General features: G+C 32.9%; 3 protein-coding genes across 8 annotated transcripts; 2 read left to right on the plus strand and 1 right to left on the minus strand.

Annotated features, from left to right (window-relative positions):
• Nucleotides 1-155: 155 nt before the first annotated feature.
• LOC105330641 (prolyl 4-hydroxylase subunit alpha-1) lies at nt 156-4,058 on the plus strand. The gene is made up of 13 exons (XM_011432490.4): nt 156-413; nt 546-703; nt 919-1,256; nt 1,370-1,421; nt 1,533-1,678; nt 1,856-2,032; nt 2,208-2,254; nt 2,368-2,473; nt 2,711-2,758; nt 2,857-2,892; nt 3,443-3,511; nt 3,657-3,726; nt 3,917-4,058. Exons 1-13 carry the CDS (start codon nt 223-225, stop codon nt 3,991-3,993), a joined length of 1,515 nt encoding a protein of 504 aa, XP_011430792.4. The 5' UTR covers nt 156-222; the 3' UTR covers nt 3,994-4,058.
• On the minus strand, nt 4,027-18,993 carry LOC105330622 (outer dynein arm-docking complex subunit 4). 6 transcript variants are annotated; one of them, XM_011432449.4, is made up of 17 exons: nt 18,726-18,993; nt 18,321-18,452; nt 17,936-18,089; nt 17,267-17,328; nt 16,882-16,893; nt 13,690-13,858; nt 13,106-13,318; nt 12,281-12,488; nt 12,109-12,195; nt 10,616-10,812; nt 9,899-10,123; nt 9,516-9,581; nt 8,607-8,654; nt 7,297-8,355; nt 6,038-6,148; nt 5,022-5,054; nt 4,027-4,433 (listed from the first exon to the last, which is right to left on the minus strand). In XM_011432449.4, the coding sequence occupies exons 1-17, from the start codon at nt 18,858-18,860 to the stop codon at nt 4,399-4,401; spliced, it is 2,946 nt and encodes a 981-aa protein (XP_011430751.3). In that variant the 5' UTR covers nt 18,861-18,993; the 3' UTR covers nt 4,027-4,398. The 6 variants fall into 6 exon arrangements, with proteins under 6 accessions (XP_011430751.3, XP_011430754.3, XP_065932510.1 ...); XM_011432452.4 differs by lacking the exon at nt 16,882-16,893; XM_066076438.1 differs by lacking the exon at nt 5,022-5,054.
• A 187-nt stretch (nt 18,994-19,180) lies between these two features.
• LOC105330621 (uncharacterized) lies at nt 19,181-20,449 on the plus strand. Its single transcript, XM_011432445.4, has 3 exons — nt 19,181-19,340; nt 19,775-19,860; nt 19,977-20,449. The coding sequence occupies exons 1-3, from the start codon at nt 19,245-19,247 to the stop codon at nt 20,128-20,130; spliced, it is 336 nt and encodes a 111-aa protein (XP_011430747.3). The 5' UTR covers nt 19,181-19,244; the 3' UTR covers nt 20,131-20,449.
• The last annotated feature ends 15 nt before the right edge of the window (nt 20,450-20,464 follow it).

Below are 20,464 nucleotides of genomic sequence, written 5' to 3' on the forward strand. Positions count from 1 at the left end.
ACATTACAATAGATGAAATGTCGAATCACAAATATCCGTGCAACATCGATACGACGGTCAATCGATTTAAGTTGCGCATCACCTTGATATAAAGATTGCCTCTTCCAGATCGATGTCCACACACAATACGTAACACGTGTTTGTAGTGACATCTTGAGGAGAAGACTCAGCCACACCAGATGCTCACGTGGCGAGGGACCCGTTCAATCCTCACCAGCAAAGATGGCTCGCGTGGCCGTGATTTTCTTTTTGTCGTGTTTGTCGTTTGGAACTTCCCAAGACACGACTTCCGTGATGAACTTTGAGAAGTTCTTCCGAATGGAAGAAGAACTTCTGACTCTATCGGATTTGATCGTGAAGCAGGAGTTACGAAGTCACGACGAAGACGTTCATCAGTTTGCTAATATAACTAGGTCAGTTTATGCATATTCATAGTTACTTACTATATTTTAATTTTTACCGTTTTTTTTTTTTGGTTTTGCTTCTATATACTTGGTATTACTGGCATAAGTATGTAACTGCCTGTTTATTTATTCGTTTTACAGTGTTCTAGAAGACGTCAAAGCAATACACAAGGACATTGGTCGAAATGTAGCAGGCTACATCAGCCACCCCATCAACCAGTTCCACTTAACCAGGAGACTTTACCATCAGTGGCGGGAGGTCTTACAACGTATTCTAAATAGTGATACCTGTGTCAAAGGTAAACTTAAAAAAATTCCCAATACAGACATTTAAGCTGAAAGTAATGGTAAGAATGACCATATTACTGTTTGATGGACAGCATCATAATCGCCTGCTTGATGATGACCAAATTTAATCATATTTCATTTTATATTCAAATCATTGCATACAGACATTTAGTGACATATCAATACTAGAAAATATAGTTGAAGACCTTTTTGGGTATTTTTACAGCTTTAAAAGTCAAATTGCAAAACATTGAAGACAATGTACCAGATAAAAACGTGTTCAGCACGATAGCTAGCACGATATCTGCACTGCAGCTGTATAAAGGGCTCACTGTGGAACAAATAATGCGGGGCGATATAACAGAAGTGGAGCCCTTACAGAAACTCACCCTGGCGGACGCCTTCGCCATTGCACAAACAGCTTATGAGAAAGACGATATGTTTTACGCGATTGAATGGTTGAAAAATATCATAGAGGAAGTAAAAACACATCGTATATCGGACATAGATGACAAGGTTTCATCCTCGGCGATTTTCCACATGTTGTCTAATGCTTATTTTCGGGTAAGTAATGACTAGATCAACATATTACGTCATTCATTGTTAAATTTAAGTATACTGGTTATATTTGAGAAATCTATAATATAATACCTAAAATTTATTTTCGATAAATACAGGCTGGTCTTGTCAAAGAAGCCCAAACAGTGTTAGCAGACTTACTAAGACTTGGTATGCTATCTCTCTCTCTCTCTCATTTCTTTTAGGTACAAAAGAGATTATGATTATCATGAACAAAGCAATTACTAGTAATCGGAGTTTTTGATTGCATTTACAATGTAGATCCCAAGAATGTAGCCGCTAAAAGAAACCTGGAATATTTGGAGAACAGCAAAGCATCGGGCAAACTCTCTGACCTTAAACCTAAATCACCATCAAAGAAAAGCAGACGATTGTACGAGGAACTTTGTGGGTCGCCAGAGAAAAAAGTACATTGTCCATTATAACCTCATTTACAATCTAATGCGTTGGATTAGTTGATTTTGCTTGCTCCGTTGTATTATACAAATTACCATAACTGGCAACACGATAATTAATTTAAAAACATATTCAAGAGCGCATTTGATTTAGATGATCTTGCGTTTCATTTCTGTTTTTTCTTAAAGATTATTTCAAAGTCGTCCAAACTGAAGTGCCTATACTTCCCATTAAGGAATGGCATTCCTTATATGAAGTCCGACATCAAAGCGGAAGTGGTAAATGGGCGCCCTCTAATAATTGAGATGTATGATATGTTCGACAATGGAACTGCCATGGCTATCTCCTACATGGGATACAAAAAAGTAACACAGGCAACTCCTTGAATTAATTTAAATTTTGTCATACGCAATGTATATAAAACCATCATTGCATTCAGAAAAAAAATCCACACCTACAAATTATGACTCAGTTACTGTCCATCCATTTTGATTTGATGTACATGTATAACCAGTTTTAAATTAGTATTTATACTTTTAGTTGATGGAATCCTCCACAGTCAGAAGATACTCTGAAGTTAGACATAAGTATGCTAAACAATAAAAGCTACGTTTAAATATCAGCTTTAAACTTCAAATTCTTTATTTTGCTAAAATTACTGATATATACTTATTAATTTGTTACTGTCGTCTGCTTTTAGCGCTGCTGTTTACGACACGACTAACTGGAAATGGATTCCTAACCTACAGGCCAAACTTTCAGAACCGAAACTCAGCCACTTTACTCGTCTGTTCTTTTCTCTAAGAGTAGGTCTTGGACTCAATCGAGTTTTAATCAACTTTGAATAGTGGTTTTAGTTACATTGTACCCACATGATATTAAAAAAAAATGCTAGTTTATGTCTTTTTGGTCTTATTCAAGATCAACATGGTAAATTTAAGAATTATATATTGCCATTCATAATAAGAAAATTACATTTTTTTTGCGTTACACTTAACAGTTGCTACAGGTTACATTTTATTTTGTTTTTCTGATCGTTACAGACTTTCAATATTGGAACAGAAGGGCAACTAAGAAACCCAGAAATTGGGGTGAGTAGTTCATACATCATCTTGATCACGTGTATAATCGTGTATCGATAATTTGACGATTTACCTATACACTTAATTGGACCAATTTCTATTTCTAGGGCCAGAGTGCTGTCGTCGGGAATTTTTACGCATTTGTAAGTTTCTGCTGCATTTAAATGTATCAATATCACCTTAATTTCATAACTGAAAGCTGGCATTAAAACGTATCTTATATTATAACAATTATTGAAACGTCTTAAATGTGCTGACGACCTTAATTGTAAAGTAACAGAGGTTGTAAATATCTTTCACCGTTATGATTGTGCCTATATTTCGATCATCAAAGCTCTATTTAGTTATGAAACGGTCTTAACCAAGTACTTACGTAGTACGTTATTTAAAGTAGATCGTTACTCGCTAAGTACATGTAGTACCCAATTTACCCCGTGAGAAACGGTGCCCAATTTCATTATAAAAACTCCATTTCAAAGAATGCAAATATTTATTAATTTATCAGTTATTAATTGAACCCCGGAATTAGGAAGGAAACAAGCTGCAGATCAGGTAACCTACGGCTTGATGCAAAGGGGTGGTAAAACAAACAAAATAATCAAAACGTGAACACGTTACGAATAGTAGTGACGTCTGAAGTTGGACGCAAATCCATTTTTCAAACTCTGACCTTACCATTCTTATTCCCAACAGTTTACGGACCCTACGGTAGGTGGTGAGCTGGTGTTCCCGATGTCCAGGATCAAGATACCAGTAACTAAGGTAAGTACTGAGTATTCAATCGTTAAATTAAAAACGCTTTATGAAATGAATGGCGTTTTTCCTTTTCTTTAATTCATCCGTTAATTTTAAACTGATATAGTGTACATGTGCTTTATTAAAACAATGTTGCTGTTTTTAACCCCAGGGTAACGTTGTGTTTGCCGAAATCAAGGCTCAGGTTGGGATCTGTCCCGTGTATTACGGATCTCAGTGGTGTAAGTTTTTTTTTAAGCTAAAAATATCTAACTTTATTAATTCAAACGTTGAATCGACTGCTGAAAATACTGAAGAGTTTAGAAAAAAGTAACAGTCCATGAAACTTCTGGAATCTTGCGAATAAATATCTCGAATGTATAATACTGTAGCATATATAAGTAAATCGGTTTGTCTGAATTTCCATTTCAGATGGAAGTCAAACATTGTATGAGAAAATCCCTCCAAACCAGTGTCCACAAAAACAGAGAATTCCGAGGTTTTACTAACAGATTTGCAGACATCAAAAAGGAAAAAAGAGAAAAATTAGTCCAATTTATTAACATTTTGCGTAGACTTGTGTGCACTTGGTCTAGTTCAGTACAAAATATATCAATAACTTCTTAAACATATATGTAAAATGTATATGTATAATTAATATATAAAATGAGAGTATACAATTGAAAGCAGTTGCTGAATTAGCACGTTAGACATGCGCTTCTTCGAATCAAAGTACTGAAAGTACTTGCTGCATACAGTGTCTAAACAAGCCTAGGGTCCAATATATAAAGCAATAAAGATTTGTCATCGGGCCAAAACATGCGTAGTTTGATATAAAATTGTTCATTATATGTATCATCATACAGCTGAGTAGTTTAATGTTCAATTCACTTTGTTTCCGGTCAGTAATGGCTTCATGATTTCTGTCCCTCCTCCTCTTTTTCTTTTCCTGTAATTACACAAACCATCGTTATAACACATGTAACTACATCCACATCAACATTTTATTACAAAAGAAATGTAATGTACATTCAACTAGATATATCTTGCTAACATTAAGTACATGTAATATTTCAGAATTTGATAATAAAGTGATATTTCAGCAAATATTTGACTTTTTTTATCAAAGGAAACTTATACTTCATGTCTTTAACTTTAAGTCGTGTTACTTATGGTCAATATTGATACAGAATGTTATGCTTAAGATAAAATATTTGATTCTGTCAATAAAAGCATAGTATAATCTGCAACAAAAAAGCACAGAGGAGAAATAATTAAGAATATGTACAATGTATATGATTTTTTTTGTTACTGAATACAAGTAACATGTATTTATATATGTTACTCTGCAATGAAGAAGTGGGGATTGTATACACTTTGTTTGAGTATTGCCTTTGTCCAATATTCACAAGTAAATTGGGTTAACATATTAAAATGATTGCTCTGTTTTATTGGACTTTTGAAACAGTTAAGTATTTTTTTTTTGCCATGCTTTGCTATGAATTATTCATGCAGATACATAATGAACCCAACTAACTCTTGATTTCAAATGGGTGGTTGTAACTTAATCCTGGAAAAGATAAACCAATACAAAGTCATACAAAAGTCATGTGATTGAATACATGTATAGATGTTCATAAAAATTCTGTGATCAACTTGAGAAAAGTCATATGCAGATAGAACAACATATCAATTAAATTTCATTGTCTTGTTGTTGATATAGCAAACACAAAAAAATCATTCACACTGGTAAACTAGTTAATTATTAGTTTAAATCATATTATTGTGGTACAATTGCATTAATATTTTTTAATATATGCAGTTATGCACACTCATTAAGAATAAATCTTTCAGTTCTTACAGGAAATATTATTATTTCATATCTTAAGTACTTTAAAATATAGTTAATACAGTTAATAATAAGTTTCAAATTGTTGTACATACATGTACTTCAACTACCAGTAATTTTAATATGTTTTGTCTTTAAAACACAATATAACAGAAGGGTACACAGAAGCAACATCATAATAGGATTGCTTGCCCTTTTCTTGGTTAAATAATTTGCATCATAAATTGATATACATGAAGGAAGGGAGAGCAAGGTAAATTTACCACTGATACACTGAGAGGTGGCACAGACAATACAGTATACTACAGGGTAATGTTGAACCTTTTTTCTTACATGTAGTTCTGGCATACATATCATGCATCAAGATAAAGACAGAGCAGGAATATACCCAGCAATTCTCTTATTGGACACCGATATACAGGTGCATAACATGCATCATTACAGAGACAAGGAGATGGGATATATCTGATTAGAGTTTTCTTATTGTCATATCATGCATTGATACTGAAGACAGAGACAAAGTACAGGAATTTGTTTGACAATTTTCTGTTTGGGACTACACTTATATCATGCATCGCTACACAGAGACAGAACAGCCAGGGATATATATATATGAAATGGACATTCTCTGATTGCAGCTGTTTAGGGCTTGGTTCAGATCATGCAGCGATACAGAGAGATAAGACAATGGGTACTATATGGACCTTTCTCTGCAGCCTCTGTATCATAAGGTTCAACCTCTACTTTAGAGTCCTTCTCTGTTGTCTCTAGAGGCACGGCCGAATCCTCCTCACTAACCATTTGTACATTTGTCTCTATACATAAATTTAGTAACAAGTTTATAAAAAAAGTATTATATAGAATACTTAAGTACATGAAACGTATGAATATTAATATTATTAAGAAAAATTCACATGCAAAAAGACTTCAAATGATGACAAATATTAGATCTGAAAAACTTCATATTTAACATTACTATTAACAGAGAGCAGTATACAAAGAGCAATATGATTTATATAAGCCAGACAACAGAGGTTAATAGAAAACTTAAAAGAAATGATGTCCATGCAATTATTGGTTCTAGGACTGTTTTTGGCATCACTGCCTATAACCAAATGCTAGAGTAAAGAAATCAAACATCATGCCTGTTATACAACCACATTCATTCATCAAATCATTCAACTGTTTGCTGTTAAGTCAACCACAACAACAGATTTATTAAAGGAGTGAGCCAATGGCTGGTTAGATCACACTTCATATTGGACCTTCAGTTTTGCTGTTCTCTGATCCCGCTTTACTGCCCTTGGCACTACCCTTAGCACTGGCAGATGGACTGATGGTCTCCATATATCCTGGAGCTGCTTCTTTTCTGGCCTTAGGGGAGGGGGTTTTCTTCTTCATGGCTGGAGACAAGTGACCATTACCGGTGCCCCTGGATCCTGTTTCTTCCTGCCCTCCCTTGGAGCCCCCTGCTGAGTCCCTGGGGTCCCTGATACTGACAGAGAGGGGGCGGGGACTTTTGGCCACAGGTCTTGGGCTTGACCGATTGGCAGTGCTCAGCTTGAAGTCTACCGCTAATAAGGAATTTTTTAAACACATAAGAAACCTTTGTATATTGTATTCCACATTTCTTATTCTAAACAATAATCAACCCCTTATTTTTGATTAACGTGAAATTTTTATCTATCTCTATTTGTTACACCTATTACTGCACAGTTTACAACAAAGAATGAAAAACCAAAACATTTACGCTACTTGTAATAATGTATGTAAACTAATATAAGAGGGCACTGAAACTGGGCATGCTAAATGATACAGGACCAATAACAAGAACTGGCCAAACCAATGTAAACAGCCATCTAAACACTGTGCATTCATGTGATGTCCACAACACATACTAATCTACTAGAACAGGCATGCTCCGGAGTCACAACATCCCATGCTTGTGGGTGCTGGGACTCACCATCTTGTGAGATGTTCTTATTTTCTGTCTCTGTTTTACTTTCATTTTGTTGAGTCTCTTTGGTATCACTTTTACTTTCATTTTGTTGAGTGTCTTTGGTATCACTTTCATTTTGTTGTGTCTCCACAGCGTTGCTTTCATTTTTTTCAGTTTCCTCTAAAGAGTCTCTCTTCTCTGCAGGTTTTTCTTCTATATCATCATCACTAGATTTTTTCTGTTCTGTATTCTGATTTTCTTTTTTCTCTTGGTCTTCAACCTTTACCTCATCTTTGCTACTGGATTGATCCTCTCTGCTATCCTCCTCCTGTTTAGATTTCTCCTCCTCTTTACCACTGCTGGTAGTCGAGGTCTTGCTTTTTATACTACTGTTAGATGCCTTTTTAGTAGTCTTAACATAAGGACTCTGAGATGACTTCTTCTTAGTTGGACCTTCTCCTGAAGACTTCTTCTGTGGTTTTGATGGTTTGGTTTCAGATTCCTCTTTTTTGTCCTCTTTCTTATCTTCATCTTTTTCAAACATGTCTACTTTGGAGTTTGCCTCTGAAACCTTTCTTATTTCATCATTTTCATCATCGGTCTCTTCTGCTTTCTTTGATCCCTCATCCATGCCCTTGCTGTATGTAGAATCTTTCTTCCCTCCTGACTCTTTCTTCCCATTTGTCTCCTTCTTCCCAACTGACTGTTTCTTTTCACTTGACTGTTTCTTTTCTTGAGTCGATTTCCTCTTCGTTGGAGGACTAGACTTTCCTTTACTGGAAGTCTTTGATGTCTTCTTCTGCTGCTCACTCTTGGTACCTTGGACACTTTTAGTTGACTTCTGAGACTCTTTGCTTGTTTTCCTACTTTCTGATCCTTTCTTGCTATCCTTTCCTGTACTAGTTGTGGCCTTGACTGTTGAAGGAGACTGTGGCTGTTCGGGACTTGGTGACTTTGTTGGTTTGTCTGTACTTTCTTCTGCATCTTTACTTGGACTGTCCCTTGGCTTGGATTCATTGCTCTCCTTCTTTGAAACCTCTTCAGGTTGAGAATTTGGTCTTGACCCTTGCTTACTACCTTTTTCTAATGCCATATTGGAATAATGTTTATGAAAAAGACCAACCAACCACAGAAAATTAAAGTAATAAAATCTAATGGTATCTGCTTTCTGTTGAGCTGATATATATAGAAGTTTCCTCTAAAGAAATAATCAATTTTCTGGTTATTGAAAAAATGAAACCAAAAAATGCAACCATTTATTAATGATAAAAATGTAAAAATAAAAGAAATAATGAAATAAAAGAGAACAACAGAGCTACAACATGAGAGTTCACCTTGCTGGTCCTGTTCAAAATCATCCGGATAATCATCGTATCTGTTGTCTTAATTAAAATAAGGACAATGGTCATTGACGTAAAATGCGATGCAAGGTTTGATTGTAACAATTGTAATAAACTGATTCTTTTGACAACCAATGCAAGCAACATCAACAAAATCATGTAGTATGAGTGATTTTCTTTTCTTATTTATGATGTTATAGGAAAATGGTGATCACATTCATGTACGTTTATCTGACTACACAAAGATATCATAGATTAAGCTTATATATGTAAACCATTCCATGTACCTTTAGCAAACAATACTATGTAGTAAATACAATATAACAACAATTAGAAAGGCTAATATTTGCAATTTGACAATATCAGAAATGTTAATGCAATGGCATTATCCCTTTTAATTATTTTTTTTTTTATAAAAAGGTTTAGGATTCTTGTGCAATATCTATTTTCAGAATAAGATCTGAAAAATATATACTAAATTAACTGTAATAAATTTCCCTAATTTGATTGTATTAAAAATGGTATTCATAACATAGAAAATTGGTTAGATTCTTTAATTTATATATTTTTGACCAAAAGTTAATTTCAAGTTATATGCATATATATGAAGTATATATGTACATGAATTCATACAAAGAAATATAAAAAATACAAAACCTTTTACCACATCAAAAATTGTGCAATATAAGCAGATATATAAATTTCAAGCAAGGCTTTCCCCTTCCATTTTCAGAAACCCTTGTATAATACTATATGTATATATATAAATGCATTCCTGTGCAAAAGTAAGATAGAAATAAATAGTGATCCATAGATCAATGGCACCAAGTAACAAAGAGAGGAGTATGTGGTACATGCAAGAACAACACAAAGTGGGATATAGAACCGCCCCCTGTCTTATACCTTTATCTTCCCCCTCATTGCTATGTCGACTTCTCTTGTCTTCCTGATCACTTTGGTTTCCCTTGTCTTAATAATTTTAAAACAAGCAATGTTTACAACTTACTGTAAAATGATTTCCTCCTCAGACCTGCACCTTCTATTACATGTATTGTACAAACAATTTGGGCAATGTAATGATAATCATGTAATTTAATTTTAAGTTAAATTGTACATATCTTAAAGTTTTTCAATGAACAAAGTATGGTTCTGGTGAAATTGAATACCTTATATAATTTACATCATTTAATTCTTATTTATCTATCTAATTATTTTTTGCTTGGCCTAAAAAACTCTAAATAGCTGACTTGCAAAATTAAAACTGAAGAAATTAAAAAACTGGTTACCTGATGCTTGACTGGTGGCCCCCTTCCTGTCTTTGTCGGACTTCACAGATTCTCTGTCTTCATCGTCTTTTCCGTCCCCTTCTTTCACCCCTTGCACTATCCGGTTGTTCACCTCCTCCATGGCTTTTTTAATAGCTGCCTCTGCTGGTCCATCGTTCAGTTTTTTGGCTATATCTAATGATCTTTCGAAGGATTCTGATGCTGATTGTAAATCTCCTAGTTTAACTGTAACAATTATATTAAATATATCAACGTCTTTTTCCTAATAATTATGCACAATATCAAAAGCGAAGAATATCAGGTTTAATTTATGTTTCAATCAAAATTAATTATTTTTTATGTTTAAAACAATATTATAACTATGTGTATATATGTGATAGTTTAACGGATCATTCCAACATTTCTATTTAATCGTTATTTTTAATGTCCACTCAAACAATTAAGTGTGTACAGACAACACACATGTTGAATAACCTTTTTTTCTGGAAAATTGTGGAATTGAAGAGAACAATTTGTATAGAAATAAAAGTCCGTCTGTGCAATAATTGTGATGTTACATTCTATCATGAAGCCTTAGATAGTCTAATACACATCTATTCTACCTTTCTGAATAAAATCTTTACAAAAGAGTACTAATTGCCAAATACTCACCTTCTCCCTGAGTATACTTTTGCAAAGTGAGGATTTCGTTAAATTTAACTCTATAGGAACTCTTACCCTCTGATTGGGCGACAAGGACGCTAGCATGTAGCTGCCACCCATCATCCTCTGCTTCCTTTGCTGCCTGTATCGCCTTCTCCCCAAAGTCTCTGGCGTCTTGGTATCTCTGTAACTCCAGGTAACAGCGGCCAATCTCATGGTATAACCAGGTGCTTTCTAGCGGAGACTTGCTCATTGGAAGTTTCTCCTCCCATCTATAAATTGACAGTCAATTCTGTTAAGTATACTGTATTTATTTTCAAAAAAGGGATTTTTTTTATAGAATGAAATTTTTTAAATTGAATAATTTTTCTAATTTTTTTTTAAAGCATTAAAGAAATTCAAGAGTATATTACAACACATATTGTGGACATAGACAGAGCTTATTGTGTTGATGAATAAAGCTTGAGTTAAATATTAAATATGAATTTGTATATACTATTAGTTATATGTATAGTTTCTATGATTAATGGAATATTTATTTTAGGGAATTTTTAGTTTTGACTATTACCTGTTATTTCATCATTTGTTTAACTAACAAGGATATTAAGTAAATTACTTAATATTCTATGTAACATGCATCCCTCATTAGAGTATACGAAAACCCTTCATAATTCTACTCTTCAACTCAGTGCAAATAAAAAAAAAGATGATTTTAAATCTGCATAAACAAGAAAGGACTAAATCACAGCAGATGAATACGGTAATCTGATATCACAGATTCCAACATCATTACCAATGGATCGAAAAATGGATAGACACATATAAGGGGCCATTCATAAATCATCTCAAACATGTGCATGTACTGTCTCAAAGAAAACCTGACTTTTGTATTTGGCTGCATGAAAACTAACAGAGAAAAAAGAAAAGCCCAGCTATAAAACTTGCCTGTTAAAGGATTTTTTAGCTATGTCTGTCAAAGTTAAGTTGAGTAATGAAGTGATATCCAACATATGTATTTCTGACATTTAAAATGGATATAAATTAAGATTTCTGAAATATATATCAGAAATGATTCAATAACAAACAAGAAGGAAGGTATCATAATAACCAGGTGCAAACTTGCATTAAAGTACATGTATTTAAATTGGTAATTTCTTTTGATAAAAATAGCTTTATTCAAAGAATGACATATTTCATTACAAACATAAAATAAAGAATATTGTTCACATTCTGTGTTAAAAAAAGATTGCATTGCCAGTATGGTGTAGTCAAAAATGACTGTCAATGCCATTAAGGTCTAATGGAAGTCACAAGAAACATGAGTTAATAATTGGTCATTTTTTAAAAAGTTTTCGTACACTCGCTCATATAATATTGTAGTTTTAGATCATGCTTATTTTACCCACGCTTCAAGAATACTACAACAAAAGCAGAATGGTATACCACTACTAAACATGAACATTATCAAATTTCTACAGAAGTTATTCAATATTTAAAATGGAGATTCTCAAAAATGGGTAAAATGTATGCTGCAGATATGTCTGTTACTCTAATTATTTACTACTTACACTGAGATGGCCTTATCGTAGTTTCCTTTACGAGCATGAACTCTTCCAAGGTTATCCAGGGCTCTTGATCTTGCATCTTCCAGACCACTGCAAACACAGAACATACAAATTATACTTTCTTATACAACAAATGTTTTTACATAATATTAGGAAAATAGATAAAGATGGGTACTTTTCTTTGGAGATTTTGAGGTCCTCTTCGTGATGTTTGAGAGAGTCGTTGTATTTGCCGAGTTCGAGGTAGGCGTTTCCAATCTGGCTGTGAATGTTGGCCAGGATCTCGGCTTTGTTTTGGAGCTGGTCTTCGTTCATGTTTTCAACTGTCTTCAGTGTTTTCTTGGCTTTCTGTAAACTTTCTTCATATCTCTCCTTGGATTGATCTGCAAAAGTATGTTATTTTACTACTACTGTGGAGTCATTTAATTTCGTGGGGGCCAATTTTCGTGGATTGCGTGTTTTTTTGCATATTCGTGGGGATGTAATTTCGTGGATGCATCAGTTTTTAGTTTCAGATGGTAGACTTATTCTTTTATTATTAAATTTTGTTGAGGATGTAAATTCGTGGCCAAGGGATACCCACGAATTCCACGAAAATTGAGCCACCACGAATTTTAATGATTCCACAGTATATAAGCCCAGCTCATAAGCTGAGAAAACAGACTTACCTGGACTATAAGCCATAAATCAATATCAAAAAAATAATTCACACCAATGTTGTAAATGAATAAAACTCATCCTCATTTTAATTCTTCAAGGACCCCTCTTTTTTTCAGTGTAATTTTTGACACGAAAAATATTCTGAAGGATTGCAGTGGTTTGAAGCACTTATCTTTATCAACACTGTCAAACCAACTGATTTTTAGTAGAAGAGTAGATGTTTGAAACCAACACACAACAGCATTGTTGTCTTATCAACAATCAAAATCAACAATGAGTGAGTGTTATCATATACATAATCAGAGCTAGCAATATTAGGCATCCATAAACTGGTTCTCACCATCATCAATGTCCTCCAGACAGCGCAGCAGGTAGCTGGTCGGGTCCTGGTTCCTGGCCTTGGCGCTCTGTCTCTGTTTAGCCTTGTCACGTTTACGTGCGTACATCGGCTTCTGCTGCCTCCAGAAGTCCGCGCGGGAGTGAAGGTACTCCAGTCCATCGTAGATCTTCTCTCGGATGTCTTTGTTTGTTGGGTTGTTGTCACTTGTCATACCTGTCAATCAATTTTTACTTAGTCTCGAAAAATGGTGGAAATGATTATATTCAAAACTCAGATTTTGGGGTCTGAATTGAGATGTTATTTTGTAAAGTAATTATTACAACCCTTTTACAATGTCTGAGTTAATTTGCTTCTTTTTTTTTTATAACTAAAGCACATGTTGATTAATTACTTTGTTTTCTGCTTTTTCTATTCAATCCTTCTTTCAGCTAATACTACAATTATTCATAACACAATAAATAAGAAATGAAATAAATAAAATGATTTTTTCTTGTCTGTCGCAAAAATAAGTAGAAAAGCACATGACTGCATGACTTTGACCAACCAAAAGGGATGAAGCATAAAATGGACCACTGAATACGTACTGTCCTCACTGAGGAGTTTTTCCAGGAAGTCTTTGTCCCCGTAGAGTTCCCCTAGGAGCTGTTTAATGGTCTTCTGGTCCCCGCTAGCCTGGGGCTTCTGTCTCTCCTTGGCAGCCTCTTTCTTAGCCCCTGGTTTTCCATAGGTTCCTCCTGTCTTCTTTGCTTTTGCCTTCAATGTTCAAGATAAACAGGCATTATCTCTGTTCTCTCTCATTTCCTCTCTTTCAACAAAGATACATGTATCATATGTGCAAGAGTACATATATTGCATTGTATAGCTATATGGAATAATTGTGAAATATATTCTATTTAGAGGTAAAAAAAATTTGCTTATAATTGGCAATCATAATGCTGTGAGTATTTCTCTATACAAATCCCTACATATCTAAAACTATATAGTCATAGGCACAAGCACCTATATCAGGCTTTCTCTATATTATTACATTGTATTATACAGGTATAACCATTATTTTACTACAAAACCTATGTTAAAAGTGCATATCAATTAATCAGTGAAATAGTGCATACTTTTGTTGTTGACATTTTGAAGAAATATATTATTATATACCTCAAAACACAACCAAAAAGTTAAAATGAATACTATGTGGGATTAAAATGTGCAAATTTGGGGAATAAGTGTCAATAATTAGATACCATAAATGAACAAACCAACAAACAAACAAAAATGTGTGATTTGTGAATTTCATGGAGCTACAAATCTGTAACTGAAATAAAGGTTCAATAACTTGACCACCATGCTCCTGAAACAAGCACCGGATCGAACCGGATAAAACCAAATCACCAACAGAGGTAAAGAACTGAGTGAACCAAGGGGATCATCTACAGGTACTCTCAATTTTAATTCAGTCTGGTGCAATAGTCAAACCTCAATATATATCTCAGACTTGATTGAGCTTTAAAAAAAAAAACCTACAACTTTGATTAAGTTATTCAAAAATTCGAGATATATACTGGTGTGTATATATATAAATATATATTAATTTAGAGTTCAAAATATAAAAAGAACCAGTGATTGGGATTTAATTAAGAGGGCTGGATGGTTTTGGCCAATTTTATATGCTGTTTTGATCTCCTTTTGAAGAAGAGCTTTGTATAAAGATATAAAATAATATTGAAAATTAAATTGTAAAATTTATGGAATTTTTCTTTACTTAAATATATAGTTTATATCTTAACAAATCATATATAAAAAGTTTAAGGTAGGTCTGGCAAAACCATGCATCACATAACACTAATATTATAACTGATAACAGTGAAATAGAAAGACCTTAAAGAGTTTAAGGTAGATCTAATGGTTAATCTGTTGACCATCCAGCTTCATTCATTCCAAATGTCCACAATGTCCAACATATTGATGTACAACTGTATTTTAGTGATTAATGATGAATACTTATCTGGGATAACCAGACTAAATTAAAATTATGAAAAGTACACCCAAAATCCACCTATGTGTCTAGAATTGAGAAATATAATGTACCTTCTTGGCCTGTGAGGAAAAAAAAGAATAAGACAATCTCAAAAAAGTTATACAATGATAACAAGATCGATGCATGAAAAAAAAAGGATAATTCTTCGTGTGACTGAAATGATGCCGATGTTTGGCTATGAAAATCATGCTGGACAAAGTGAAATTTCAAATTCTTAAAGATCATAGTTACCTAACATTGATAAAAGTTTATTGCAAGTTAGAATATTTCAACAAGTTTACTAAATAAATATAAAATTTTCCAAAACAGGTCTGAACTAAATTTGATAAATCTACATGTACCATAGACAATAAAATCATTTAATAATTAAAAAACAAAATTACTCTGTTAATCTAAAGGTATTACAAAAATACTAACAGTGTTTAAAAATAATTTTTTTTTTTTAAATTCCTAAACTTAAAATTGCAGAATGTGAACAGATTTAAGAAATCGTTTGCTTTCAAATAAAACAAGTAACTGAAAAAAAATCTCAAGCAACAGCTTCAAAATCAAAATCAAATAAAAATATCACATACAGATTTCGTATGACCATTTTCTTGCCTTCCTGATAGGAATTCCCCATTCTGGCTCTCTGAATAAACTTGATTTTATATACCGGTATACACAACTAGTGTAAATTAAAATTTTATAACCGGTATTTATACACTATTTTGCCTGTATATACATCTAGCTTTTAATATTATTGTCATGAAGTATATTATTTATGAAATAAACATTTATGTGTAAATGTATGTACAAAAAATTGAAATATGGTATAGTACATGAACATAGATAATGTGTTTTTTATCAATATTAAGTAAAAAAAAAATATTTTTTTTGGGGGGGGGGGGGGAAGGGGGGTTGAAATATTGAGTCTAAATCTATAAAAGAATACAGATTACAGCTATATATCTATAATAATATAATAGATTTTGCAGAAATCATAAGGAAGCAGAATAGTATATTTAAAAATTTTGGTATGAACTTCTACAAAATACAGGTAGTTTACCTTCGCCTTTTCATCCTATACAATACATACATGGTTATATGTATACTTCTGTATATATACGTAATGCAAACAACATGCAAACACAAAAACAGCAATACAACATGCAAGCAAATAGATGTTGTATCTTTATATTGTATTTGTAATAATGGAAGTAAATATGTATATATGTAAAAGCAATTCCTGTGAAACACAGCAAGTCTTTATATATGTATTCTAAAATTCCTTATGTCTATTATTCACACATATATACATGCAAAATATAAAATTTGGGGTTTTATATTGCAGGGGCATTAGTGATCAATCAAATATCTATGCATGACTGACTATGCATTGCATTACAATGGTGCATTCAATATCTAACAATAAGCAGCATAAGATTTTGGCTTAGGATTCCCATGCATCAATAATGATATATAACTTTAAGTTGTGTCAGTACTTTGATTCCATTTTTAAGATCATAAATATTCACACATATACTGTATTGTTTCACAGCAAGTCATTTAGTCATTGATCATTATAATTATATCCATGTTCTTTCACAGCATTTTTAATTAATTTTATTTATCATTTCATATTACAAAAACTTTGATGAGTTTATTGGACATTTTTTTTGCCTCAAGAAAGAAGATATTTGCAATGAAAGAACATTCATTAATCTCAAGTCCCCTTCTCCAATGTAAAATTAAAATTAATTACCACTGGAAATAACTGTTGAAATTTAATTTCATATGTATGAATATAGAAACTCATTAATATATCTATACTTTATTCAATAAAATTTAGACAATTGAAAATCATAATGTATTTTTGTCAAATATGGGTACTAATGACCATGAAATAAATGATAATTGCAATTTAAAAGGCCTGGAAAAATTTCCTTTGATCAACAAACTTTCAGAAACTAATTTCTGTATTGATATCAAATACAACAATAACATTGAAGCAAATTCCTCTGTTTACATATATATTTTCACTGAATATAAAAAGATCTTCAAAAAAATTCTAGCATAATGTATTCATGCTCAGAAGAAAAAAAACAACAGATAAAAACGAGAAATTGAGATTTTGACGAGTTGTTTACCTCTTCCTGTTTGTAGAAGTAAGTAAGGTCTCCCTCTGCAGTCAGTTTGACAGAATCAGGCTCTGTGTTGAAGAGAGAAAAAATGAATTTCTCAAAGTCATAAGGTAGACGTAGCTAGCTCACAAGCTGACATATTTGTTATCTGACTCTTTCTTAATAAAAAAATAGGGATTTAAGTGGATTAATGATTTGTAATTAGACTAATTTACATTATTCTGACTTATATTTTTTTTCAAATGATGACAGAAACTGTTTTAAAAATCACTTTGAAATAACCATGCACACATCAAACAAGTGACTCAAATGAAATATATAGAGGCAAGATTCATTATTTTTAATGAAAACCAATAAACAAAACTGTAATTTTGCTAAAAGTTAAATAGCTTTATCAGCATGCAGATTAAAATTCTTTTATAATTGTGCCAAAATGTAAATATCATATATTTCAAACTCTATTATCAAAATAATATTTGTGTCAGAATTACCCAATAATTGTGCATGCTCATACTGGCCATGAATTAGTTTGACCTAACATTGTAGAGACTCCATGTTGGCTTAAGCCAAGGGTTTTTAGTCCATTACGCTCCCCATTTAGAGGATCGGAGTGGACCAAAAACCTTTGGGTTGCCAAGATGAAGAGAATCTGGCATTACAAGAATTATCACTTACTTCCGATACTGTTGTTAATGGCCTCCTGGGCTTTCTGTATCCCCAGGCGGAATTCTTGGAGCTCTGGTCTTAGCTTGTGCCCTCTGTGGAAGAATACTAGTGCTGTTTCAAAATCCCCTAACTGGTACATTGCTTCAGCTTTCTGATACAATCCCTGAAAAATAAAAAATAAAAATTATCTTTTGATATTATTATGTGATGTTTAAATATGATATAATTGATTTAAAAACTGTTGACAAAACATTACAAAATAAACAGCTTGCAAAAAAAAAATCATAATACATAATAACTACAGAATCAAAGTTCAGAAACAGCTAGATTAATTAAATTGACAATCAACAATTCAATAGTAAGTAAGGGATTAATAAAAAAACGTGCAACTTACTGGAATATATTCTTTATCAAGTCTGAGAGCTTCCTCTGCATCTGTGAGTGCATTCTCAGCATTGCCTAGTTGTAACCAACATTTTGATCTTGTGACAAAGCACTTCTTCTCCTCTGGGCTCATTTCAATGGCCTATAGATATCAATAATTCTATCAATTAATTCAATATCTAAAACATACTTGTTTAAAATTGTTTTCCTGTCATATTTGGGACTTTATATTTGTGTTACAGACTAATTGCAATAAGAATATTTCTACATGTACATAGCGAGATTACAAGACAAGAAAACATTTTGATAACTCTCCTGATACCTTAATCTCTTTTATTCAATAAGTCAGCTGATTTTAAAGAGATTAGTATTAGGATAATCCGTTGCAATTAACAAAATATTACATAAAATATACCCGTGTGAAGCTGTCAATTGCTTTTTGCCATAGCTTGACGTGGACAAAGTGTTCGCCCTCATCACGAAGTGTTTCGAATGTTCCCACCAGTTCCTGGTTTTCTGAACCATTGTCACTTCCTCCTCTTCGTGGCATAATTAATTAATATGTATATACTTGGATTACTGCACGATAAACCCGTTAAACGGATTAATAAGTTAATTCCTACCGTTACCAAGTATAATTTACAACGGGCACCTGCTGAGTCGGAACCTCTCTAATATCATGAAGACATTACATGAACATTTATGAGGTATTCCGAAAAACTATGTATACAGCTCCATGACAACACAAGAACAGAAAATATGGTTAAAAACTAAAAAATCCTTCTAAAATGACAAACTTTCCTGTTAATATATTTATTTATTCTCCTTAAATAAAATACTTTTAAGCACGCTAGTGTACACATTACTTCTCAATCTTTAATTCGAAAACAAGACTGGTGCTAGCTCTTTATTGAAATATTTGTGTTGTTTACAAATGGCGGACGAACCAAAGGATCACGATAAAGGAGAAGGAAACGAACCTGACAAAAGTTTAGAGGATTTTGTAACCGAACATTACAACAAACAAAAGGTAGAAAGTTTATTTACTCATACTTTCCCGACTATTTTTTTTGGCATAGATATTCGATTTCAAATAAAAAACGGTAAAACAACATTCAGGAGCAGTGTTTTAACTTAATGTTTAGTTTGAAAGCATGGCCGTCAAAATGTTTCAATACAGACATACAATTTATGCCTTTCATCTGTATCTATACTTTTTATACTTCAATCTTTCTCTGTTCTGCAGAACTATATACATAAGACACACTCTTAAAATATTCTTTGAACTGTTTTTACTGTAGTCAGAAGAAACATAAAATTACTCGTCCTTAAAAATCTGCCCGATAAAAGAGTTAACAAAATAATTTATTGAAATGTTTTGGTTTCTATGATGTTTTTTTTAAGTACAATACATGCAAAATGGTTTTCAATGGGATGTTTAAATACATTATATACATTATACAGAAAGATGGCAAAATGGACGCAACTGAGGAGATTGATGACAAAAGAGCATTGGACTTCTTTTCTCGAGCAATGTCTGAGAGTAGGAGGTATGTTTGCTTTTCTATATTTGTATATAAATATTTAATATATACAAAAAGTATTGGAATTTGATATCTATAGGTTTTGCACAGAAATATTATAAACTATTGTTTGTTGTTATTAGAATGAACACAGAGGTGACAAAATCAGAGCAGAAACTTGCAAAGCTTCACGCAGAGTTAGGGAAAGCCAATGTGGCAGCCTGGCAGGCAGAACATGCAGCAGAGGTGCTGACCGCTGAACAGCTCAAACATATGGGACTACAACAGACGTCGTGAACATCTATCTGACTAGTCCATTGTTCGAATTCATACAGTATTGTTCATTCATTTTACACTCTAATTTAATTCAAAGTCCCCATTTGTATAACGGCTTGAAAATCAGTTTTCTGGACTAGAAGTTACCTAAAAGCTGCTGGAACACCATATGAAGGATATTCAAGTTTAAATGTAGGGAAAAATCTAACAACCTAATGGACAATAGTCTTCAACATTTGACAAAACATGAATTCAACAAGTAACAAACTTTGACATAATAAATGTTTTAATAGAAAATGTACATACAAATTTACAACAACATGAATAAAAGTCAATTTTTTGTTGATGTCCAATA

This window comes from Magallana gigas, chromosome 2 (genome assembly GCF_963853765.1).
Source record: "Magallana gigas chromosome 2, xbMagGiga1.1, whole genome shotgun sequence".
NCBI classification, from domain to species: domain Eukaryota; kingdom Metazoa; phylum Mollusca; class Bivalvia; order Ostreida; family Ostreidae; genus Magallana; species Magallana gigas.